The 27,435-nt window shown below is 36.7% G+C and overlaps 1 protein-coding gene and 1 long non-coding RNA gene across 2 annotated transcripts; one reads left to right on the forward strand and one right to left on the reverse strand.

Annotated features, from left to right (window-relative positions):
* Positions 1-304: 304 nt before the first annotated feature.
* LOC146937433 (uncharacterized) lies at positions 305-1,076 on the reverse strand. The gene is made up of 2 exons (XR_015030934.1): positions 950-1,076; positions 305-751 (listed from the first exon to the last, which is right to left on the reverse strand). It is a non-coding gene; the product is annotated as an uncharacterized LOC146937433 (long non-coding RNA).
* A 23,845-nt stretch (positions 1,077-24,921) lies between these two features.
* LOC146937434 (uncharacterized) lies at positions 24,922-26,910 on the forward strand. The gene is made up of 2 exons (XM_085749428.1): positions 24,922-25,724; positions 25,770-26,910. Exons 1-2 carry the CDS (start codon positions 24,922-24,924, stop codon positions 26,908-26,910), a joined length of 1,944 nt encoding a protein of 647 aa, XP_085605554.1.
* Positions 26,911-27,435: the final 525 nt, after the last annotated feature.

Here is a 27,435-nt window from a genome sequence, read left to right on the forward strand (position 1 = left end):
AATTCAGGGGCGAAGTTGATTATTCACTCAAAAATTAATGTATTTGGTTAAAAATCCATATCAAATCCATCGGCTTATAATGTCTTATTTTTGCTTATATCTTAGGACGAAGGGGTGTTGACATTAATTGCTCGTTCTTCTTTTTCTCTTGAAAATTTCATTCAAAAGCTTTTTATATCAATAATATTTATCCTTTTAGGGCTGGCCTCTATCATCACGATTTGTTACACGGATTGTTTTTATGTTTCGTTCCATATAAAAATGAAATTTAAACATTGTAAGAATTAAAACAGCAAACATATCATAACGTGCAAAATTAAAAGAACGAGTAATGTATGAGTCAAAATCACCACACCCATTTACATGCATGATTTATTAAAATCCAGACTTACATCGTAGAAATACAATTTATTAATTGGAAACAAAGGTCGTTGTTTTTAAAGTAATGCATGATAACATCCATGGTTTTTTTCATTTTTTTGGAGGATAACATGCATGGTTGGTGTTTAGTTTTTGAGACATATCATTCTTAGGTGGCAATTTCCAAAGTCGTCTTCAAGTAGTCTTTTTCAATAGTGTCCGAAACTATTTTCAGAGTGACCGGCATATACCTTTAATTAAGTATCTGAATCTATTTTCACAAGTACACTCTTTGATGTCGCCGCAATCATTCAACATAATCGTGAACAACCCTTACCATCGGATGGACATTCCCCTGCTTTCGAATCAACGTTCTTCGTCTGAAAGATTACTGCAAATGGCAAAGGAAGTTAAAGTTGTAACCAATACACATCTATGCATATAATTAACGTATATATTTAGGAAAGTTTGGCATTAAATTGAGCATGCAGTATAATTTTCTTTCATTGATTAAGAATAATTTTTGAGTTCCTAAAATATAAATATATCAGTGAGAAAGATGAACACAATGTTAAAAAATTATACATACAGAATATGGTGAGCATGAAGACAGCCAAAGTAGCAAGCTTAACATAAGTCATTGTTTGATCAAAAGAAAGAATAAGCTGAAATTATTTGTTATCAGCTTAGCTTAGTGTTGCATAGTTCATTGTTACTTGCAACATTTTATAGAGAGGTGCATATACTAGCAGACACTATAGCTCCCTACGTTAATTGTTAGGAAAGGTGAAATGGCTATATTTAATAATTTATAGAGAGGTCCATATACTAACTGACACTATAACTCCCTTATTAAATTGATGGTGATATTTAACAATTTTGTGGTATCATCATGAAATTAAAATTGTTTCATTCCCTTTCATCAACAATAAATATTCACTTCCTGTACAATAATGGAGCTGCTTGATGGTGTTTGACAATGTTTATATAATCTCTTTTCGGCGTATTTACCTCTTAGAACTGAAAAGGCAAGGCTTGTAAATAATGACATTATTTTTACCTTTTTAACTAAAAAAAAACCTTGTCAAAAAAAAAACTATAAAAACATCATTCAATTGAATACATCTAACTACACAAATTCAAAATCATTAAAACCGAGCTCAATCATTGGTCAGATTTTACTTATCTCTCGATCGAATTCAAATTATCAATGTCTCTTTTTCCTGTGAATTTTACGGTTGCACAAACAAAATTAGTAAAACCAAAATAGATGAATTTACAAACTTATTTACAACATCTAGGTTAATAAAATATAGCACCATATATGAAAGTTAATAACTAGCAAAAATACAATTTTTTCCTAATATTTTTTAGCAAAAATACAACATCTTATTTATTTATAAAATCTCTAAAAAGAATCTCTAAATTATTGAATGTCAAAATATTTTTTATTCTAATCCGTAACGAACAGAGCCTACAAGGTTTGTTATAGTTTTTAGGGTTAAATATGTTTTTGATCCCTATAAAATTGGAAACTTCTAAGTTTAGTCCTTACTTAATTTTAATAGCTTTTTTAGTCCCTACAAAAAAAAATTACTTTTAATTTTAGTCCCTGCTAAAACAAAGTTTGTTTAATTATTCTTAAATTCTTAAATTTTTGAACGATTTTTTCAGGCAAGTTTAGAACACTATGAAATGTTCATATACTAAAATTTAGAATTTTTTAATATGAAACGAATTAAATATGAATTTTTTAAAAACACAAAAGTTAAAGATAAAAGTAATAAAATTTGGACGTAAAAATCATATTTTGCGATAATTTTTTCCGGATGAACTTTTAGTAATGTTCTTAACACGTGTACAAAAAATTGTTCAAAAACTTTAGATTTAAACATAAATTTAACAAATTTGAATTGAGCAGAGACTAATACCGAGTGCATATTTTTTTGCAGAGAGTAAGAGAACTATTAAAATTAAGTAATGACTAAACTTAAAAAGTTTCAGTTTTATAACTCGTGGAACTTCTTTATAATGGCTACGTTCCATGCATCGTTTCATAGGTAAATTCATATACATATACAAAATCATTAAAACTGAGCTCAATTATTAGTCAGATTTTACTTATCTCTCGGCTGAACTCATATTATTGATGTCTCTTCTTCCATTGAATATGAATTTAAAACATATGAATTTAAAACATATTCACAACATCCAGGTACATAGAATATAGCAGCGACATGTTTACGAATGTGACAAAGACTACAAATATGACTATTAAAATGTTTGGAAGATTCATGCATCAGGATCTTTAATGTTAGTGACATCAAAGTCATTAAGTTTTTTTTCGATAAGCCAAGAGCAAAATGACATAAAAAGAATAGTGTCCAACTCAAAAGCACAAAATGACTAATAATTTTCCTTGTTAGTTCTGTTTCCTTGGTATTGCCTTATTTTTCTTTAAATAAAAACGGTCACTAGATTGTGCATATATATATGAAATTAGTGGCCATGCAATAGTGTGTATTCACACACCTAAACTTTCAAAACGTGGAATGCCATTTTCTTGGTCACAATTTTACTTCATATTTTTCCTCTCCTTCCAACAATTGAGTTCTCTGGGTTACATCTTCCTGAAAATAATTTTCCTTGTTAGTTCTGTTTCCTCGATTATACATTGAGAAGGGTCTGTTAAATCCTGGGGGATTAGCGTATAATTACGCGGAAAATCCTTAAGGACAGTGCGATCAGCACGCCTCAGACTATTTCCACTATTTGTTCATCTTGCAGTTCTCTTATTGAATTGATGAATAGAGATGGTGATTGATGAGTTATGTCGGTGGTCAACAATCTCAACACAGATAAGTTTCCTTAAAATCTTCCTTGATTATTCATATTAACATAAATTGATTTTTATATTTATTTGTTGATTATTATTTATAGATATTCTTATCCCTAATTTTACAACACTAAGTGCGTGCGTGTTGCAGAAATTACTGTTAGCCATTGTGATTCTGACAAACTCACCATGAATCTAAACATTTATAAAAAGACTCAAGTTTTCTATTTTTCAATTTTCATTTTTAAATTCCAATTTTTTTTTCCTTCAGGTGACAATATCAACTATTCACGACATAACAAGAATAAATGAAGCACAAACACGCACCTTAGACATGACATTGACACATTAACATATGTAATAATTTGAGAAAATAAAAGAATTGAGTGCGACTACATGCATCGCTGCTGTGTCAATATTAAACACTAACATGTGTCTAACAATGAACAACCTTCAATTTGAAGTATCAGCGCTACATAGAAAAATTTCTTAAAATCATCAATTCTATAGAAGATTACTTACTAGGATTGTAAACCTCATACAAGATTGCTAATAGGGTGACCGTATCTGTTTTGCATAAATAAGCTGTTTTGAATAAGTTATTTTTTAAAATTAAATCGGAATATGCTGTTTTGTATAAATAAGCTGTTTTGAATAAACTGTTTTGCACAAATTAGCTATTTTGCATAAATAAGTTGTTTTGAATAAGCTGTTTTGCACAAATAAGCTATTTTGTATAAATAAGTTGTTTCGAATAAGCTGATTTGCATAAATAAGTTGTTTTGCATAAATAAGTTGTTTTTTAAAATGAAATCGTAATAAGCTATTTTGTATAAATAAGTTGTTTTGAATAAAAAAAACTTTAAAAATAGTTTTTTTTTTTTAAAACTTTAAAAGAAAATGTTTATAGAAATTTTGGGGCTTGGGGCCTTGAGGGCTTTTGATTTGTGGGCTTGCATGAATGTGGGCCTTTTAATCTTGTGGATTTTTAAGCCTCATTACTATGTGGGCTGGGGCCAAAACTTCAAGGCCCCATGATATTGACACCTCTAAGCCTAAATAGACCGGACAAGGATTCTATTTTGTATTTATGTATTGAAGTGATAATGAATCTTATATAACTATTTTGGCAGAAGGTTGTATTGCCCGTGTAAAACTCAAGAAGTAAAACCAAAAAGCTTGTTGATGTTGCTATTACATAAAAATACACAACTTTGGTCTGTACAAAATTGTGTCTTTAGTTAAAGATTACAAAAAACGACATGGCATATCTTGTGTTTTATTTATGGCTAAATTGCACCACCTTTAAAGTATTTAATTCTAACAACAAGTAAAGACCAATTTATTACAGTTAAATAACTTAAAGGACAGTTGAGGTAATACTTATAGAAAAAATATGATGGAAAATTGAGTTAGGTGGTTTCATTGAGTCGAGAAAATACATATAAATTATGTAAGAAAGAGTATAGATTAAATGGAAGATAGTTAGATATCTAGATGCAAAGAAAGACATGGAAAAACCAAAATATAAACTATTAGAAAATGTTTGGAGATTAATGAATTAAATCAAAATATGATAGAACATTATGACATGGATATCCATGTAACCGATATCATTTAGTGGATAAAATCTGATATTTGATTGTTGTTGTATGCTTTATATATAATTATATATACTTCAGAAAAACACAAGAATAGTGATTTGTCCGGTGAGAACGGTTAAGTGGCAACAGCAGCAGCGACGACGGGTCGTCGTGTTGAGACGAAAGGTGCCTGCAGGCACGTTAGCACTCCGACGCTCAAGTCAGTAATGGAACTGAGAAAGAGTGTGTAAGAAGTGTTGTGAAAAGTGATGTGTACCTTGAGGGTGAAGCAAGTTCGCCCTTAGATAGGCGTGTGTTGGCCATAGTCGTCTCCGGGTTATGTGGAGTGTGATTAAGGACGGAGCAAGACACGTCAAGGGTGGTCCTTGTGCGAGGGTGCGCTCCTTTGCGGTATGGTGCACGCGGCCACGTGTCGTCGTGTGGTTGGTCTTCTGACCAGTCCAGAACAGTTTCCCCCAAGTCGTTGATGCCTTTATGGCGCAATGGCTTTAGCAGTAGAAGGAGGCTTTCGATAAGGGCGCCCGTTGATAACTTGGTCCGGCGGTCCTCGATGCGTTTTGTCAGGAAGTTTAATTGTGTTCGCAAGGAAGTGGCGCCCGATCGTAAGTTACTGCGGATAGTTGGCATTTAATACTTCAATGGAAACGTTTGCTCCCGAGGGGGGTAGCTGTTTAGGAAACGATGCACGCGTAGATTTGACTATGTTGCGTTTTTTCCAAGGCTACTGTCAGTCGTTCAGATCGTGGCCCTTTGCTTTCATATGATCTGGTTTGTTGGTTTGGACAGATTCGGGGCTATTTAAGGAAGAGTTTCCTTTGTCTTTCTTTGCACTCGTCGTTTTCTTTTTAGCATGGTTGCTAGAAAACTCTTCTTACTTCTTTTCCTTGGATTTGTTCGTTTGAGTTTGAATAAGATATTGTTTTTCCTTTTATGGGTTATGGAGGCAGGTCTTATGTATTTATCAATGCAATTTGTGGTGGAGAGAAGGAAGATTAGTTGGTTGAAAGGATCGCCATAGTTAGGTCAGGACGTGTGATTTACGGTTCTATTGTTGCCTTTCTTCGGGAAGTTTTGGCTAAGATTGCAGGTGTTGTGGATGAGATGAAGAGTTTTCTTTGTTTAACCTTATTATCCGAGACCGTGTGGCTTGCTGGCGCCATCCGGTGGATCCATTTCTTCCAATGAAGAACTTGAGTCCTCTATTGGGTGGAGGACCGCCATTCGGCTTTGTCAGGCTTAATGTTCACAACTATGCTTGTCCAAGGCCATACATAGTTCTCACTTTGAACGGTTAGGTATGATTAGTTAGGATAGGTGTCTTGCCCTCAGTGCTCGTCCTGAGGTTGAAAAGAAGCTTACGAACCTCTGAGATCGATACTTTGTTTAATTTCCGCTGCGGCGGCCCTTTTTTAATTGATTTAAATGTTTTAATGAAAAGAAGCTTAAAAGCCTTTCTCTTCTTTTTGTTGTTTTGTTTTCGTTCCGCTCGAGCTTTCCTTTCCCCTTCCGTGTTTGCGCATATAATTTTATGATGTGTTTCGTGTTGTATGCATTTTTATTTCATTCCACGTTTCACGTTTGTGCATTTTTACTTTATGCCACGTTGGGTAGGATTACCCAGCCATTTTGCACTGATGAATTTTGTTTCATGAGGCGCTCAGTTTCATTTGGCCTGCGCAAATGCATTTTCTTTAATGCGGCGGTAGGTTGAGAATCTTGGCGCCTCATCGCGTTGATGCATTTTGTTTCATGTCGTGTTCCCTTCTTTTGCTTTGAGCTTAATTAGCCACCTGAGGGAACATGTACGGCCAATGCTTAGTTCTCGCTTCAGGGCATTTAGGGGCAAGACACTCTACCATGGGGTGGCTAGACCCTCAGGCGGGTCCCGTGACGGATGCAAGACTTTTGCTCCACTTAAAAGCATAAGCCTTGACACCCGTCCACCACGAGGTTGCTTCCCTCGTTTGTGGCATTGAGTCATGTCAATCACGAAACAAAGAACAATTTGCAACAAACGTACTCCCTTTTGGGGAAGACGCATGTTTATTAATATTCACAAAGTGGATTTACAATGGTTTGTCATGATTGAATTAAGGTACATTGTGAGGTTGGGATGAGGCTACCGGTACTTAACTATAATAGCGTTTGAGCTTGTTCACGTTCCATGTTTTGGGAATTGGGAGGTTGTCCAATGTCTCGAAGACGTAGGCATCGGTTCCTGTGGTAATGCTGACTATGTACCGTGCTTCCTAGTTTTCAGCCATCTTTCCTTCCCGGACTTTCTTGTTTCCCACGTTCGCCCGTATAGGACGAGGTCTCGCAGATCCAAATCTCTTGGTCTCACCTTCCTGTTGTATCGAGTGGTCGTGGCTTGTTTGATGGCGGCCTCCGCGTTGGCGATGAAGTCCAACTCTTCCATCGTGGCCTCCGCGTTGGCGGTCTAGTCGAGCGGGAGTTCTGTCCTCTAGCTCAATTCCTTTACTTCGACTGGTACCATGGCCTCCATCCCGAAAGTGATACAGAAAGAGGTTTCTTCGGTGGTTGAGTGTGGTGTGGTGCGGCATGCCCACAAGATGTGCGGGAGTTCCTCGGGCCTGTTCCCCTTCGCTTTTTCTAACCTTCTCTTCAACCCCCTTAATATGACATTATTGGTGGATTTCGCTTGTTCGTTCGTCTGAGGGTGTTTCACCGAAGTGAAGTGTTGCTTGATGTTCAGCTCTTCTAGGAGTTCCCTCATTCTTTTTTCTGCGAATTGTGTCCCGTCATCGGTTATTACGGATTGTGGAATGCCGAACTTGGATAGGATATTCTTTTTGAAGAACTTAATGACATTTGTTGCCGTTATTTTGGGGTGTTCAGAAGATGGGGTGTTCAATACGTCCACATGCCTCTCACAATTTCCTAGCCTGCTCTTAACAATTTCCTATCCACGACGCGCCCTCCCAAGTGTTAGTCGGTGATGCCTTCATGCACTTCTTTCAGTGTATATGCGGCTTCATCAGGGTCGGGGCATTTCAAAAGCGGGGTGGAGAATCCTCCCTTAAAAAGTTGTCCTTCAATGATGGTGTGTTTGCAAGTCCTCCATTTTATCATCTTTGCTTCCGTCAGGTCGTCCGGGAGCTTTCCTTCCTCAATGTAGGCTCTCATAGGTGTCATTCATGTCTCTGGTGCAGGCTCAGCCATGGCTACTATTATTGTGCTTGCCCCATAATTGGGTCTCTCCAGAGTTTCTTGTACGAAGGAGTGATTTATCCCGTTTGCTCTAGTGCTTGCCAGCTTGGACAATACTTCCGCCCTCATGTTTACCTCCCTTGTGATGTGCACTATTTCCACCGAGTCAAAGTTGTTGATCCTTTCTTTGACCATAGCCAAGTATTTTTATTGAGGGCGTCTTTTACTTTCGCCTGGCCCTTCACTTGGGACACTACTAGCTGAGAATCTGTCTTCACTTGGACTTCTCGGGCTCCCAAATCTCGAGCTAGGTTGAGCCATGCTATCACAGCTTCGTACTCTGCCTTGTTGTTGGTTGCTGAAAATCTGAATCTGAGGGATAATTCGACCACTAATCTTTACATGCTTTCGAGGATGACGCCGCCCCGCCGCCTCTAGTATTGAAGGATCCGTCAGTGAATATTGTCCATTTCAAAAATGGTCCGGTTATGGGTGGGGTGAACTTCGCCAAGAATTATGTGAACGTATGTGCTTTCAGCGCCTTCCTTGCTTCAAAGGTTATATAGAACTCAGAAAGCTCTTTCGACCATTTGGTCATCCTTCAAGCCAAATCCAAGGGAAACAATACGTGCTTAAGCAGCTAATCGGTCTTGACTACAATGGAATGGGCCAGAAAGTATCTTCTCAGTTTCTTGGCGGCCACCATGAGGTCGAGCGTCACCTTTTCAATCTTTTGCTAGCGGATCTCGGGTCCTGTTAGGGCTTTTGAGTAGAAGTAAACATGGTTCTTATTGGTCCATATCTCTCTTACCAGAACGACGCTGACTGCTTCTGCCGATATTGCCAGATAGAGGTAGAGAACTTCCCCTGCCATCGACCTAGACAGGACGGGTGGTTGCGACATGATGTTTTTCAATTTGTCGAACGCCTCTTCACATTCTTGGGTCCATTGGAAGTTTGTCTCCTTCCGCAAGAGTCTGAAGAAAGGAAGGGCGTGCTAGGCGGATCTGGAGATGAATCTACTGAGTTCCATCAGCATCCCATTCAACTTCATGATTCGTTCTTTCAAGGAGGGGGGCTCCATTTCCAGGACGGCCCGACATATGTCTGGGTTATCTTCGATCCCCCTCTCCATCGGGTAGAAGCCTAATAACTTGCCCGCCTTGACTCCAAAGGTACATTTCTCTGGATTGAGGCGCATGTTATATTGGTGCACGCGGGAAAATACCACCTCCAAGTGATGTCTCTGTTGGGTTTCTTCAGCCGATTTCACTATCATGTTATCCATGTATACTTTGAGCATGTCCCATATTTCCTTCTGAAAGACTTTATTCATCATCCTTTGGTAAGTGGAGCCCGCATTTCGTAACCCGAATTACATGGCATTGTACATGTAGTTGGCGCCTTCAGTTATGAAAGTTGCATTTTTCCTGTTGTTTATGTCCATGGCGATCTGATTGTAGCCAGAGTAAGCATTCGTGAAGGACAACAACTTGTAACCGGACGAGTTTTCCACCAGCTTGTCAATGTAGGTAAGTGGGTACATGTCCATTGGGCAGGCCTTGTTCAGGTCCATGTAATTGATGCACATCCACCATTTCTCGCTTGCCTTCTTCATGAGAACCACATACGTTGGAGAGCCACTACGTCTAATTGATTTCGGAGATAAACTTGGCTAGGAGCAATCCTTCGACTATTTCTTTGGCGGCCTTTGACTTCTTTGAAGATTGATGGCGCCTCTTCTGGCTCATGGACTTAGCCTCCAGGTTTACGTTCAGTTTGTAACAGGCAACACTGGCGTTTATCCCCGAGCATCTCCTCGGTGGAACAAGCGAAAAGGTCTGTGTTGGCTCGTAAGCACTCGACGAGGTCCTTCTCTACAGGTGGCGGCATGTTGGCCCCGATCTTAAGTTTCGTGGCTGGGTTCTCGTCTAGCTGGACGGATTTAAACTCCCCGTTAAGGGTATGGTGCTTGAAGGGTAGTTTTGCTTCCAGGGGAAAAGGCATCTCATGTCCCTTCTCGCCCTTGAGATATTTTTCCTCCTGGCAGGTGTCTAGGTTGGCGTTGCTACAACTTGGAATGGGGCGCCATAGGTCCCTTCCTGCTCTTTTAAGGATGGACACCGATTGGGGTATGGGTAGCTTTCCCCAGGCCTTGTGACACCTTTTGTCCCCCTTCAAGTCCGGGTGGATCATGGCTACGTCTATGTTCTTGTTATGATACTTCATCTTTTAATGGACCGTTGACCTGACCGATTCGAGCACCGCTAAGGTGGGGTGTCCTAGGATGCAGTTGTAGATGGATACGACCAGTATCCCTAGGAAGGACACTTCGACCGTACGTTCTTCCATTTCTTCTCCAAAGGTTACGCCCAGTTTGACATACCCCCATGGGCGTGTGCTTATCTCATTGAAGCCATGGAGGTCGGTTCCATCATAGTATTCCAAATCCTCTTTCCTTAGGCCCAATTTCTCAAAAAGCGTCTTAATTCAAAATGTCCACAGAGCTTCCTTCGTCTACCAGGCACCTAGCGACGTCATGGCCTCAAATTCCCACGACGATGACGAGCGGTAACTATTCGTTAGGAACCCCGTTCACCTTCTCGCTGTCGGTGAACCCTAATAGTGGTCTTTTCCTTGCTACTTTTGGGGGCTCTTCATGTATCACCCTTAGTTCAGCAATCTTTCTTTTGGTTGATCCCCTCGGCCCTTTGCTCGGTGTAGAGAATCTGCCCATTATAGCTCCGAGGAAGATCCGGTCTCCTTCTCTTTCACCCCCGCTATCGTTGTCCACGTCTACCCGTGTCTCCATTGGAGGCGTTTTGTGCCTTTCTTGGCAAGGACTCGCCCGTCTCCGAGGAACATTTCTTTGTTAGGGATTTTTGGAGGGAGCCCTTTTGGCACCAATCGTTCTACGGGCGTCCTTTGTCGGTGAGGCGGCTTAATTTCCCTTTCATTATCAATTCTTCAATCGCCTCTTGGAGTTGGTAACATTCTTCTGTATTGTGGCCCCAACTCCGATGGCAGCAGCAATATTTAGTCATGTTGGTTTTCGCTGACTCTTTCAACGACTGTGGCGCATTGATGCCCACTTCCTTGAATTCCGTGTTGAAGCATTCTTGGAGGATAGTTTCTCGTGATGCGTTCAAAGAGGTGTAGTCTGCGGGTCGGAGGCGTGAGCCTCTAACCTTTTTGTTGTCGTTACGGCGCCTATCGTTGGCCATGTTCGACTGTTTGTTTCTCAGTGCTTACTCCACCAACTTCTTTTCTTCGTAGTTAATGTATGGTTGGGCACGAGTTAGTAGGTCGTTCATGTCTTTGGCCTCCCAGATTCCCAACTCTTCCTTGAATTTGCAGTCGTCCTAGAGGTTGCCCTCGAATGTAAAACATTTCAAGCCGTCCTGGGTGCCCTGTACATCTACTCTCGCCTGAGTGAAACGTTCAACGATGACGTTCAAGGCCGCCATGGTCTTCGGCCTCTTTCGCCTCGCGATGAAGTGAGAGGTGAACTCGCTTCAAAGCTCCCCCCCCCCCTCATCAATTGATCCAGTAGTCATGTAGGCCCTTGAACTAGGTCATTGCGGCACCTTTCAACGTTAAGACGAATAGTTTGCATTTAACCGCGCTCCTTGCCCGGTGGTAGTCTGACGGCTTAGGCGTTGGGGAGAATCTTTTCTCTCGCAGTGCTTCGAAGGCTTGTATCGTTGAGGACGGTGCGGAGGTAGACTGCTACTTTCACCTTCCGAATTCTGGGAGGTTTCCTGCCTCCTCTTTGGCGGTTCACTGGAATGGAGGCGATGTCATCTACCGCCAACAGTGTTGTACGGCGTTTGCTTCATCGAGCTTCTTCAATTCGCGTGGCTACTACCGTCAGAATCTTTTTCCTGATTCTTCTCCATGTGTTTGAGTATGTCGTTCTGATGTTAGAGCAAATTCACAAGGTTCGTAAGGATCTCGTTCATCTCCGACGGTGGTGGAGCTTGAGGATACGGCGGTGGAGGAGGAACGCCCTCTTCGCGGGGTGGAGGCGGAGGGAGCATCGTTGTGTTCAACGTGATTGTAATGCGAGTGTCAATTGTAGTACCGAGGATAACGTTGTCTTCCTCGATATTCACCGGTCCGAGAATCGGAACCGTTCGACTTTGGAGAACTTGGATCACTGAACGCGGTGCTTGAGAGATGGAGGAACGGCTCACGGCGGTTCTCCTGCGAAAGGAGCAGTAACTGTTAACCGTTGTGGTGGAGGAACGTGTAACTGAAAACGATTACGATGGAGATGCGCGTAACAGGAAAAGGTTACGATGGAAGATCGTTGGACCGTGGCGGTTAGCGAACAATCCCCTCCTTCTAGCGCCAAATGATCTGTCTGGTGAGAACAGTTAAGTGGCAACTACAGCAGAGAATGATCCGGTGTGACGGTAACGACTTTCGGCACGACAGTGATGGTCTTCGCGTTAGGACATAAGATGCATGCTGGCACATTAGCACTCCGACGCTCAAGTCAGTAGTGGAACTGAGAAAGAGTGTGTAAGAAGTGTTGTGAAAAGTGATGTGTATCTTTGAAGCAAGTTCACCCTTGTATAGGCGCGCGTTGGCCGTAACCGTCTCTGGGTTATGCGGCGTGTGATTAGGAACGGAGTTGGACACGTGTAGGGTGATCCTTGTCCGAGGTCGCGCTCGTGTGCGGTACGGTGCATGCAAGCTGGCATACTCTTTTGGGTGCAGAGTCTTAAGGCGGTGCAAGTTCGACCACGTGTCGGGGTACGCTTGGTCTTCTGACCGGTCCAGATGAAGATGAAGTAGTACCACCATCAAAATGAGCACTAAACCTGCAAGATAAAAATGAAATTCCAAGACTCGAGACATTGGGTCAGCATCAAAACTTGTCTGCAGAGTCATGGACCCAATATCCACGTTCACACATAGGATTATACTATAGGAGTATTAAAATAATCACATATATAGCCTTTATTATATATTCCTTCTCCATTAAATAACCTTCATAATTATATCCCAAAGCAGAATAAAACGCAACAGAACCAACAACTTCTCAGTCAGATCTTATTACCATGATATCTCATACTCATTCATGTGTTGTGATTGCAACAATAATATTTCTTGTTAGAGCACAAATTACTGTAGGAGTAAATTCCTTTTTAGAAGTTGATAAGATAAGTAGTTTACCTCAGCAGCCAAAAGTAGGATTTCAACAATATGTTGGTTACATTACAGTTGATGAAGTGTAGAAAAGAGCTTTGTTTTACTACTTTGTTGAAGCAGAAGTTGAACCAGCTTCCAAGTCAGTAGTGCTTTGGTTAAATGGAGGTATGTGGCTATGAAGCTGTTGGAGTAAGCCCTAATAGCCAATCTATGTTGATTGGGTTTGGCATTGTATCATGATATTGATATAAATATATATTGTGAATATATATAATAATAAGGCATTTCTTTATTGATTTTGTTATGTTTCAAAATAATAAAGTCCCTAGAATAGATAGTTCATGTAATGGAATATTAAGTGTGACTTAATCATGAGATTACATTACGTAAAGAACGCTATTCTTAAACATATCCATAGTCAAGCTTTAATATGAATTGGGATAATAATAAAGCATAAAGACTATTATGTATGTAGACTGATGACCGCATCTCATGGGTCATTGATATTGAGATATTAAGTCTATACATAGGTATAAATATTAGGAGTAATATTTATACTGGATTGACCCACCGTGAGAATACTACATAGTATGTTATGAAAATGTCATAAGATATTCTCACAATGATAATAATGTATATCGCTCTTAGACCTGAAACCACTATGATACCTAGATGTGGACTCAAGTGCTTTGTTGCCATTCTAACGTTGTCTGTAAAAGGATAACAATAACGTTGGTTGATGGGTACTTGATGAATCATGCTGAGGGACATGAGTGTCCTAGATGGGATTTGTCCCTCCTCATAAACAGGAGATATATCTTTAGGCCTCTTGATGAAATATGACTGTAAAATTGCATGGCCATGCCGAACTAAGTCAATATAAGATATTGGACTTATTCGTTATTCAGTATATTTCGGAATCAAGGAATATAAACATTGATCTATACAAGGGTGACAATATCTATGCCTTGGGATCAATAAAGATATCGAGACAAAGGAGTAAGTGTACACATGAGTATTATCATGGAAAGGTTTCGTCAGATCACTTGACATTCTTGTCACTTGGGTAGCAATGATGTGTTGCTAGATACCGCTCATTGTTTATAATATTAAATATTAGATTTAATATTATTGCCAACGTGACTAGAACCTATAGGGTCACACACAAAGAATAGTCAAAAGAGAAATATATAAGTATGACTTATATAAGGGGTACGTTTAGTAAATAGCGCTAATTAGTTAGCAGAATTACTAAACTCGTTATTGGGCTTACTGAAGCCCAATAGTGACTTCTGACTTGCAGAGCACACTAGAAGTTCTATAAATAGAACTCTAGTGCTGAAGTTTTTGGTTACACGTTTTGAAGCAACCCCTTTCTTCTCTGCACTTCCAATTCATTGGCTAGCACCGAGTTTTGGAGGAGCACTGTTCGTGTGGACTTGCTAGAGGCTTTGCTGCTTGCTGCTTGCTTGGCTGTGATCGAGATTCCAGTTTCCAGTTCCAGCTTTCAGATTCCACAGTTCAAGGTAACAATCGAATCACTGATTCATGTTTGAATTTCGTAATGATCCAAGGAATGAAAATCGAAAATTTTCCGCTGCTTCTAGTCCATTCTTCTATTCGATTTTCCTTCAGTGGTATCAGAGCCAATTACGAAACCATGAATCGGATTGCTTTGTTACTGCTTTATGTTTTAATATGATTAAACATTTTGAATCGGAATTAAATAATAAAGAGAATTGAAATTGGCATCGTATCATGTTTTCTGTGCATGGCTTTTCGATTTGTTTGATGTTTCAGAAACCGTTTCTGGTGAAGTATCGACATATCAATTATACATATCGACGGGAACATGATTGGAAACAAATCAAATTAGATTATCTTTTAAAATTGTTTTAAGAGATAATAATATTTTCGCAAATATTTGATTTGCTAATATTTTGATATTCTATAAGGAATTAATTTGGAATGCAAATCCGTTAATAAAATAGAATATTAAATGTTAATATTTTATTATTTAAATTTAAATATTAATTAAAATTGATTGATCAATATCATATATGTGATATATGATTTTAATACAACATCATTATATATGATATATTGATGATATCATTCGTTCAATAGGTTTTATATAATTGATTGTGAAATTGTAGTCAACTCGTGAGATTGAGCTTCGAATACCGATTCTGGTGAAGCATCAAAGATCCGGTTGTCCATACTGAACAAACAATTGTTAAAACTATCGATGTTTGATTGTTGTATTAGGATACCTAACTATACAAGCGTTGTATTATTATGGTTGTATCATTCGATCAATTGTTTTCAAAGAGATTGTTGTGAATTTGAACAATTCGTGAGAGTGAGCTTCAATATCCAAATCTGGTGAAGCATCATAGATCCGGTTGTTCATGCTAAACAAACTATCCTTGAAAAATATTTATGTTTAATTAATTTATTTAATTGGAGAAAGGTAGTAAATTTAAAAGATCATGATTTTGAAAGAGTTTCAATATCAGATATGATTTTTGAATTTGGTAATAAAATATTTGCTTAATTTTAGCCCTGTAATTTGTTTTGGAAACAAATTGATTGCCTAAATAAAGCAGATTTAATTATAATAATTATTGAGTGTCAATATTACTATAATTAAGTAAATAAAAATTTTACCTTTTGGATTGTTTTTCAAAAGTTGTTTGAAAGGTAATAAATGATCCTAAATTGATAGTTAATTTAAAAAATCATGATTTGAAATAGTTTCAATGTCATATATGATCTTTTGAAATTATTTAATCGATTTGCATGACTTTAACTTGATTTGTTTATAATTTAAAAGAATCATGATTTGAAAGAGTTTCAATATCATATATGATCTTTTGGATTTGATCATAATATTTGCCGAAACGATTTGGGTGTTCATAAACGTGTCAAGTGTTGATGCAAAATACGCAATCTAGAATATTTTGGAACACAATCTGAGATATTTTGGTATGCAATCTAATATATTTTAGTACTTGATCTGAAATATATTTTGGTACATAATATAATATATTTTGGTACTCAATAAAATATATTTTGGTACATAATATGAGATATTTTTGTACTTAATATAATATATTTTTGTACTCAATATAATATATTTTGGTACTCAATTAAACCCCCAGCTAATCTGCGTAGTGTGATCATATGTCAAATTTTAATTTAATTTATTTAATTATAAGGTATAATTAATAATAATAAAAGTGTGTTTGTTATTATTATCATGTGAATGATTATGACTCTAGTCCTTTTATTTTATTTCTTTTGGATATTAAAATACGGCCTGCGTGTCGTGCCTCTCTCTTATATCTCTATTGTACATTCTCTTCTCATCCACTCCCTCGTATGTAAAACGAGTTTCTTTCATATGTAATGTAAATAGAATGCAAAGAAGTAATAGGGCTCATGACGTTAGGATAGTCCTAGAGGTCAAGCTTGGAGAAGCAAGGTCGTTTCTAGGATTAGTTTAGATTCTCTCATTGGCATGAGAGAGTCATACCGTTAGGATGGCCATAATCATGTCACTTTTATTATTGTATAATCGTTATGCATGTTATGATTGGAGTGCGAATATATATGATATATAAGCCGTGGTGAGGTGAGATCAAACTTAATAAAAATCCTTCAATTCAAAATATTAAGTTTAATGCTTTCCAAAAGTTTAACACCCTTCAAGACTAATATCGAAATGTGTAGGTTTCGCCTCCGCGAGGTGCACTTTCTATACTAGTAAGTTGCGGTGCGGTAATCCAATTTACCCAAGTGTTATTCTTTTGGGTTTAACTTAACTAAATTAATTTTAATAAGATTAAAATAAATTTAGAAGCAATGTTTGGGAACATCTATATGATAGATTAGAGTAAGGAGTTATTCACTCAAATGATTTAAAAGTTGTATGAGATACAATTGGAAGGAGTTCCTACCTAAATAACTGAGTTTTGAGTACAGCCCCCGTTGACTTAAAGCAAGGTGAAATATGGATTTCAACCCACTAGAAAATCTTCCAACGGGATTTTCCGAATCAAGTGTTTTGAAGGTCATTTGATTTGAGTAAAATAGTGGGAGCGTATTTAATTAAAGACCTATTTAAATATGTTTTAAATCATGATACATTTATTTTATTTATTTTCTGTATTTAGAATTTCTTTAGCATATTAATTTTATTATACTGTTAAAAGTTCTTATGAAGAACAAAAAATTTCAGAAAAGAGTTTCTGAATTGGTACAAAATTTAAGAATTGTTCTTAAGAATGAGAAAAACTGTATATTCTCGAGCAGTTATTTCCTAGCAACTTTCTATATCTATATTTGAAAAACAACGCTTATCAGAAGCATTGGGTCAAATGAGTAGATATAGGATATCTCATAGTGGTAACAGCAATGGAGAATGATATGATCATTCAACCTCAATGTTATAAGATGAATAGTTTAAAGCCTATCAAGTAGATGTACATGGATAAGAATAAAATTCAAATTCTGTTTTTCTACCTTTGAAAGGTTAAACACGGTTGCAAAAGGGGGAAGCAATTATTTCAAAAGTTGAAAAACAAAAATTGCTCGTAGTTTTGAAAGGGTCAAAATATAAGAAAGAAGTAAGACTTCTTATTTACCCATATAGTTATAGAAAGTTAAATTTCTACTTCTTCATCATAAGTATATGATACTTGATGATTAATGTCATATTTGTTGAAATATAGAGAGTTTTAAAGAAGCAGAACATTAACTATAAGTGAAGTTCACCTACGTCTGGAATGGAACAAATTGTTTCATTGACTATAAGAGCTTATGCTTGGACATAAACTTAACTTGATATGGAACCAAATAATTGTTATTAAATTCCATATAAAATAGAAACATTAAATCATAAATCTTGTATTGACAAGAGAAGGATTATGTAGTTGAATGATAGACAATATTGTCCTATTGTCCTAATAATGTTTTCTATACAATGTGCTGATCAAGTAATGGATTTGAGTTCCATGATCTTGATAAGCTAGTCTATAACATATGAGAAAAGGATCAAATGAGATTTGAACCTTTTGTATATCATTGGCATCACTGTTTAGTACAAACAAGTGTGATTCACATTTCCAAAATCCATGGATATGGACTATTGGACTCATTTGGTTTTATATCATTTGAAGGATGTGAGTTCCACCTTTCAAAATAGATTAATATACCGGTAAAGGTGAAAAGGACACATAATCTATTTGAGTTGATATACATATGAGATGTATATGGAGCACTAAACATATTTGCTGGATATTTTATTTCTCTTACTTCATCTAACATTACTAATTAATAGTATATGAGAAAAGTGTATTTGACACAATTCATGAAATCTTTGAAATTGTTCGAAGAGTTTAACAATGAAGTAAAATAAATAGGTTTGAAAAGTATAAAGACCATATGAGTAAGTCGTGATGGTAAATGCTTGATTAATGAGTATAATTATTATTTATATCGCTTCATGTTTGACATGAATCGATCTAAAATAGTTTGGTTATAACTCATTGACCCTTGATGTTAAATTAAATTACAGTTATTCTTCACCCACTACAAGTTCCAATAGAGTAATCATAGAGACACCATATTAGATATGGAGGTAAGAGTACCTAGTTTTTGACTTTATGATAATTTGAGGTTATATGGTTTATTAGATAAACTAAACTACAAATTAAATGAATGTAAATTTGTGGAGGTACCCTAAGGAAACTAAGGGATACTGATTATACATCTTCTCCCTTGACAAAAGTTGTTTGTCGCTAGAACTGAAGTATTCCTTATCAAGGAATATAGCTTTGCAAGAGCCAGTGGGAGTGATGTAGAACTTGAATTAAGTCAAGTAACACAAAATACACATCTCTCTAAGAATGGAACACGAGTTGATTCAACAAAGGGTTGTTGTTAAATCACCAGTTTGAGTAGCACAAGATCTAAATGGCTTGAACTTTGAGAGGTGGCTATATGCCATGGGATCTTATAAAGAATCTATGTACACAGACCATATATGGATATTGGAATGTGAGTTTTCTTTTAGAAAACTGACATGGATGGTATTATAAATACCTTTAAGATGTGATTGATTGTAGAAGGTTTCTTGCAACTCGTGATGCAAATCATGACGAAACTGTTACATCATTGTAATGCTTAAATCTATCGATCCCAAATTCCCGTTGTTGTATAATACATGTTCTAGAAGATGGATAACGAGGTTGTATTCCTTAATTGGAATAACCTTATATATGTATTTGACATATGTAGGATTTCGTTAATCCAAAGGATACTAGAAAGGTAGATGTATTATCAAATTCATTTATGAATTAGAGAAAACTTCTCGAAGTTGAATTGTTTATTTTATTAATGAAGTTTTATGAAAACTATGATTAATAAAGAAATCTTGTGCACACAAGTAAATTAGTGGGAGCATTTGTATTAGTTTGGTGGAGTATGTAGATGACATACTAGTCACCAAAACAATTCATCTACACATGTAAGACATGGTTAGAAAATTATTTCTAATATGTACCAAAATTGATTATAGTGTTCGACACTAGAATACCTTCAAGAATATCCTTGGATGTCTTAAAGGATATTGGATTGTTTCTTGAACACGGATGAAAGAAACGTTGTAAATGAGTTACAATGTTGTTGACTTTCATATCAGTGTACAGTATATGCTAGGATATAACCTATGAAATTTGTAAAAGTACAAGCTTCATATAGTTGTTGTTTCTATTACAGATGTCAAATATATATATGATTTGGATTGTTTAGCTCATAATTGAGTGAAAGCATGTGTTTCATGCATTGCGGATTCCATTGATCTTGTCTTAGGTAAAATTGGTTTAAATCTTGCGAGCAATGAAAACTTGATCTCACCAATGATCCAAATGTATACTTTGACACTTCAATTTCTTTTCGATAGAAGATCGAAAGTGGAAATTGAAAGAAGTATGACCTACCAACATAGGAAAGAGTTCCTTATCTGCTAGTAGAGTATCTTGTCCATAGTGTGCTTGATGCTAACACTTGACCAATAGATATTGAGTTAATATTTGATTGGCTTTTAGTGCTAGTGGGAGATTGTTGGAGTAATCCCTAATAGCCAATCTATGTTGATTGGGTTTGGCATTGTATCATGATATTGATATAAATATATATTGTGAATATATATATAATAATAAGGCATTTCTTTATTGATTTTGTTATGTTTCAAAATAATAAAGTCCCTAGAATAGATAGTTCATGTAATGGAATATTAAATGTGACTTAATCATGAGATTACATTACGTAAAGAACGCTATTCTTAAACATATCCATAGTCAAGCTTTAATATGAATTGGGATAATAATAAAGCATAAAGACTATTATGTATGTAGACTGATGACCGCATCTCATGGGTCATTGATATTGAGATATTAAGTCTATACATAGGTATAAATATTAGGAGTAATATTTATACTGGATTGACCCACCGTGAGAATACTACATAGTATGTTATGAAAATGTCATAAGATATTCTCACAATGATAATAATGTATATCGCTCTTAGACCTGAAACCACTATGATCCCTAGATGTGGACTCAAGTGCTTTGTTGCCATTCTAACGTTGTCTGTAAAAGGATAACCATAACGTTGGTTGATGGGTACTTGATGAATCATGCTGAGGGACATGAGTGTCCTAGATGGGATTTGTCCCTCCTCATAAACAGGAGATATATCTTTAGGCCTCTTGATGAAATATGACTGTAAAATTGCATGGCCATGCCGAACTAAGTCAATATAAGATATTGGACTTATTCGTTATTCAGTATATTTCGGAATCAAGGAATATAAACATTGATCTATACAAGGGTGACAATATCTATGCCTTGGCATCAATAAAGATATCGAGACAAAGGAGTAAGTGTACACATGAGTATTATCATGGAAAGGTTTCGTCAGATCACTTGACATTCTTGTCACTTGGGTAGCAATGATGTGTTGCTAGATACCGCTCATTGTTTATAATATTAAATATTAGATTTAATATTATTGCCAATGTGACTAGAACCTATAGGGTCACACACAAAGAATAGTCAAAAGAGAAATATATAAGTATGACTTATATAAGGGGTACGTTTAGTAAATAACGCTAATTAGTTAGCAGAATTACTAAACTCGTTATTGGGCTTACTGAAGCCCAATAGTGACTTCTGACTTGCAGAGCACACTAGAAGTTCTATAAATAGAACTCTAGTGCTGAAGTTTTTGGTTACACGTTTTGAACCCTTTCTTCTCTGCACTTCCAATTCATTGGCTAGCACCGAGTTTTGGAGGAGCACTGTTCGTGTGGACTTGCTAGAGGCTTTGCTGCTTGCTGCTTGCTTGGCTGTGATCGAGATTCCAGTTTCCAGTTCCAGCTTTCAGATTCCACAGTTCAAGGTAACAATCGAATCACTGATTCATGTTTGAATTTCGTAATGATCCAAGGAATGAAAATCGAAAATTTTCCGCTGCTTCTACTCCATTCTTCTATTCGATTTTCCTTCAGAAGCATCCTCGCATATACAAACACCGAATATGACACTGATACATAGACACAATAAATAGTTTTAGAAAATTAAAGTGATTAAGTATAACCATTAACCACATGTGTTGGTGTCGTTATTGAAACCAACATATATCATACACCAGATACACTTTTAATCTATATTATCAGCTTATTATGCATATGGTTAAACTTTTTATGTTCTAGGAATTTGAATGAAGTATTAAGATGTTTTGTGTTTTGAAGGGCCTGGTTGTTCTTCTATTGGAGCTGGAGCTTTTGTGGAGCATGGTCCATTCAAACCAACTAAAAATGGTCTTATTAAAAATGATTACAGTTGGAACAAAGGTAATCCCACAACTATGCAATTTTGTTGTATTTTTTAGTTGAATTTTGATAATCCTTTTGTGCTTAATTACTCTAAATTGCTTTCTGTTTCCTACTTGTTGTAGAGGCAAACATGTTGTACTTGGAATCACCGGCTGGTGTTGGTTTCTCCTACTCTACTAATGAATCATTTTACGACTCTGTGAACGATGATATGACAGGTTTTTTTAACTTCTTTTTGTGCAAAATAGCATGTGAATGGTATCACAACATTGTTTACTAATTGTTAAGAAGTTGAGTTGAATTATTAACTTCTTTTTCGTTTCATTTTTGGTGAATACAAAATTGATAACAAAGGGGTAAGATAGATTTTGCATATTTAGATGTTATCGAGTAGAAATTGATTACAAATGATTTTTAAGCTTCAATTTATTGTTCAACACAATTTGTCTGAATCAATCCATTCATAATTAATTTTCGCTACGGCAGAACCAAACATACACCAAGTTTATTTTGGGGGAAGCTTTATTTTGTTGTGTTCTAATTTGGTTGTTTAAATGTCAAAATTGATTTTGAATACTAACCTAAGATTAAATAGAACTAATAAAAATTTATTTTTGTTTTAGGCTGAGAAATTTACATTATATTTAAACCAAACTAGATTTTAAAGGAAAATAAGAACACTACTGTGTGCAAGTGTGAGTAATTATGTCCCACATCGGATAGTAAAGTGAAGGTTGAACACTTTTTAAGTGAGAGGACCCATAAACCTATAGCCTTAAGGTTTTGGGTAAGAGTGTGATGTCTCTCTCACTAGTGTGGTTGTTCTAGACTATACTAGTGTGGTTGTTCTAGCCTCAATGTGAACAGGCTCCCCTCAGTGACCCAACTCTGGTATCAGAGCTCAGGTTCGACGCAGGGTACGACCAAGGCAGCCAGTCTGTTGCGGAGAAACCAGCAACGGCGGTACAAGCTCCTTTGCTTTATTTAAAACACAATTTTAACAAAATAAACTTAATTCATATACTCACAAAAACATACACTTTTATATTAGCTTTGTATTCATATTAAGATGTCATCTTTATCCAGATTTGATACTAGCTCTATGTTCTACAGCAAGGGATAATCTTGTTTTTTACAGCATTGGTTCACTAAATTCTCAGAATACAAAAACAATGAGTTCTTTATCACAGGGGAGAGCTATGCAGGTAGAGAACCTTTGTACTAAATGAATAGTATTTTATTTTCATTTTGCAGCTTGTGCTGATTAATTCATGCTTGTGTCAGGTCACTACGTACCCCAACTAGCACAACTCATTGTCCAAACCAAAAGCAAATTCAATCTCAAGGGAATTGCAGTGAGTGTACATATATGAGAGATTTTATATTGAGTAAACAAGCATTTTGGTGCTTAAATGTGTGAAGCGCTGTCAATATAATCTATAAATAAATTGAAATTGCAAAAATATCCCAGCATGTGAATTTTGTTTGTCTTTGTAGTCCTTGAATATGTCTTATGTTTGCAGACATACCGAGGCTACAAATTTGTCGGCCGATTGATTCTTGAAATAACCTCTTGAGGAAAAAAGTAATGTGTTATATTAGCCAGTTTGGTCCACGGAATTACTAATTGAAGACACTAGCAAGGATATTTTTTGTAATTTCGATTGTTTTAAAGACTAAAACGACATTGCCTCGCATAATTATAGAATAAGAAATATTTTGGTCAGTATGAATAACACCAACTTATTACTTTGTTTATATTGCAGATAGGGTGTTGGGTATTTGTATTGGCTGCATTGTTGCTAAAACAAATATCCTTGTTCTGTAAGTTGGAACCAATGTTCCATCATGTGGTTAGGTAGCTCTGTAAGATGTTGGATAAAATGTTCCAACATCCTGGCACGGTTCAGTGTGCCTGGGTTTCTGCCTTATCTGTACGCGCATATTTTATTGTTTAAGGAAACTGTATTTCCTTTACTTACTGACCAAGTAACGCGCATATTTTATAAGAATCAGTTTTGGAATATTTCTAAAATAGATATTTTATTTTAGGAAAAATTTGTTACGATTTGGAATGTTTCAAAATAGGTTCCGACATATTAGGACTTTCCAGATTTGTTTCTGATTCTGTTTTGCAGGTTTGCTGAACCAATCTGCAAGTTTACTGAAGCCCAACGAATTATTTAGCCCATGCTGCTTCAGTATAAAAGGAAGACTTCAAGACCTAATTGCTCATTCAAGCCGTCATACTAAAAAGTTTAGATCTTTAGGGTTTGAGTCTTCATGTATTCTGTTCTTGTGTCGTTTTTGATGCAAGTCTAGAATCTATTGTGTGTTCTTTCCTGTATTGCCTGTGATACTTGTTTAGGACTGAGTGTGTGAGTATTGATACTCTTGTGCATCAAACCGAAGTTGTGAAACAAGGTTTGGTTGTTTGCTTTGGAAGGTAACTTCTATCTTGTTGTGTTTGAGGTCTGATAGGTCACTGGGGCAGTGACTGACCATTAGGATAGTGAGATGGGATCTCAGATCTAGGAGTTCCTAGGTTGAAGTCTATACGGGTAGGTCCTAGGTCATATAGTGTAAACGAGGAGTTTGCTGAGAGCTATTGAATAAGGACTACACTAGTGGATTGGTAGCCCCCAGATGTAAGTGTGTTGTGCTGAACTGGGTCAACAAACTCACTGTGTTCTTTATTTTTCTGTCCTTTATTTTTCTTGTTTTTATTTCTGTTTTATCGCTCGATGTTGAAACATTAATCGGAACATTACAAACGTTAAAACATCTGACAGAACATATAAAACAAGTACGCTAGAATTACAATTGGCATCAGAGCAGGCACCCTGCCTGTTTTAGGGTGAGCTCCAGGGAGTTCTATTCTAGCACTATGGACAAGGAAGGTGGATTTGTTAACAGGCCCCCTCTGTTGGATGGGTTCAACTATGATTACTGGAAATCACGCATGTGTGCCTTTCTTAAATCTATTGACAGCAAAACATGGAAGGCAGTTCTGAGAGGTTGGGAACATCCTGTACAACTTGATGCTGATGGCAACAGGACTGATGTGTTGAAACCTGAAGAAGAATGGAGTGCTGATGAAGATGAATTGGCTCTTGGAAACTCAAAGACGTTGAATGTTCTGTCCAATGGTGTAGACAAGAATACGTTCAGACTGATCAAGCAATATACTGTGGCTAAAGATGCTTGGGAGTTTCTCAAAACTGCACATGAAGGCACAACAAAGGTAAAAAGTGCTAAAATCCAACTTCTTACTACAAAATTTGAGAATTTGAAAATGTTAGAATATGAGAGCATCCAGGATTATCACTTAAAAATTCTAGACATTGCTAATGCTTTTGACTCACTGGGAGAAAAGATTTCTGAAGAAAAACTTGTGAGAAAAATCTTCAGATCTCTACCAAAGAGGTTTGACATGAAGGTAACTGCTATTGAAGAAGGTCATGATGTCTCAGGTATGAAAGTTGATGAACTTATTGGCTCACTTCAGAACTTTGAGTTAGTTGTTGACAATAAGACTGAGAAGAAGAGTAAAAATGTTGCACTCATCACAAATACTGAGATTGATGAATCACTTGAAAATCCAGTGAGTAAGGAAGACTTGTCAGAAAATCTTGTTATGTTGGGAAAACAATTCAGCAAAATTCTAAAGCAAGTAAACAAGAGATCCAGGTCAAATGGGTAGAACATCAGATTCAACAATGATCAACAAATCAGTAATGAGAGGATCGGTAGACCTGATGAGAAGAACAACCAATATAAGGGAGTTCAATGTCATGAATGTGAAGGATATGGTCACGTCAGACCAGAATGTGCTACCTTCCTCAAGAAACAAAAGAAAAGCTTAGCTGTTACTTGGACTGATGATGATGAATCCGATAGAGATGTGGAAAGTGAACCCATCAAACATGTTGCTGCTCTGACTGGAAGAGTTTCTTCTGAGAACGAATCATGTGATGAAGACCTTGTCTATGATGAGTTGGTTGTATCCTATAAAAAACTGAATGACAGAAACACAGACATCTTTAAACAACTTGAAGAACAGAAAAACATCACCGTTAAATTGGAGGAAGAAAATACTGGTCATCTGGAAAAAATCTCATATCTCAACAATGAGGTAATTCAGCTGAACTCTCAACTTGATCATGTTATGAAACAAGTAAAAATGATGACCACTGGGACTAATGTTCTAGATGAGATTCTGGAAGGGCAAATTCAGGGTAAACCAAATGGGATAGGTTTCACCTCTAAACATTTAAGTCAAAGTCAGACGTTTGCCCAGACTCTATTAGAATATGGAAAGGCCAATAAGGAGAAACCTATAAAAAATATTCAGTTTGTAGCTTCCACTGGAAAAAATGATCCTACAGCCAGTAAAGGTATGTTGCAAAATACTAAGAAACATCAGGTTCATAAAGTTGAAAAGTTATCTCCATCTAGGATATGTCATTTTTGCAAGAAAAAGGGGCACATAAAACCTTTCTGCTACAGGCTATTTGGGCTGCCACAACAGCAACATCAGAGGACCCATATATCAAGAATGATAACTGTCAAGAAAGTATGGAAACCTAATAGTCATAATGTAGGGTTGATGGCTCACATTTCTCAGAAAACACTGTCTAAGGAAATATGGTATTTTGACAGTGGATGCTCTAGACACATGATTGGATCTAAGGGTCTGCTTAATATTGAGAAATCTTGTGGGAACAGCTATGTGACTTTTGGAAATCAAACAAGAAGTAAAATCCTTGGTTCAGGAAGATTGGTCAGTCCTGAGTCACCAGAACTTGATAGTGTCCTATGGATAAACGGTCTAACCACTAACCTGATTAGCATAAGTCGATTGTGTGATCAATGAATGAGTGTGAACTTCATTAAATTTACTTGTTGTGTAAGTGATAGAAAAGGAGAGGTAATAATGAATGGAATCAAATCTGAAGGCAATTGTTATTTGTGGATTCCTCCTTACAAAGATCAGACTAAGGATCTAACTCAATTTAATCAAATTTTGACTTTAGAGAACAATAAATGTGTCTCCCAATCTACGTATGAAGTCATGTTCACTCTAGTTGGAAACAGACTCTCAAGGCATATGATGCAAGAAAAAAGGTTATTAAAATGTTATGTTGAACAAGATGTTCCAACATTATGCTGCATCAACTTAAGCATGCTTGTTCCACAAATCACTTCTCAGTATAGGTGGGTAAATCCACTTATCCACAAGTTCATCTATTTTGGAATCTCTAATTTGAGAATCTTGAATTGTCAACTTCTTGAAGATGTGAAGGGCAATTCAGACATTATACTTCAAGAGGGACTGTGGCAGTTATGTGTATCTAAGTTTGTTCCAATACTACACGTAAATCTAGGGCAAACTTCTCTA

The sequence above is a fragment of the Medicago sativa genome, chromosome 3 (assembly GCF_051527215.1).
Source record: "Medicago sativa cultivar Bolivia chromosome 3, Bolivia_mono, whole genome shotgun sequence".
Lineage (NCBI taxonomy): Eukaryota > Viridiplantae > Streptophyta > Magnoliopsida > Fabales > Fabaceae > Medicago > Medicago sativa.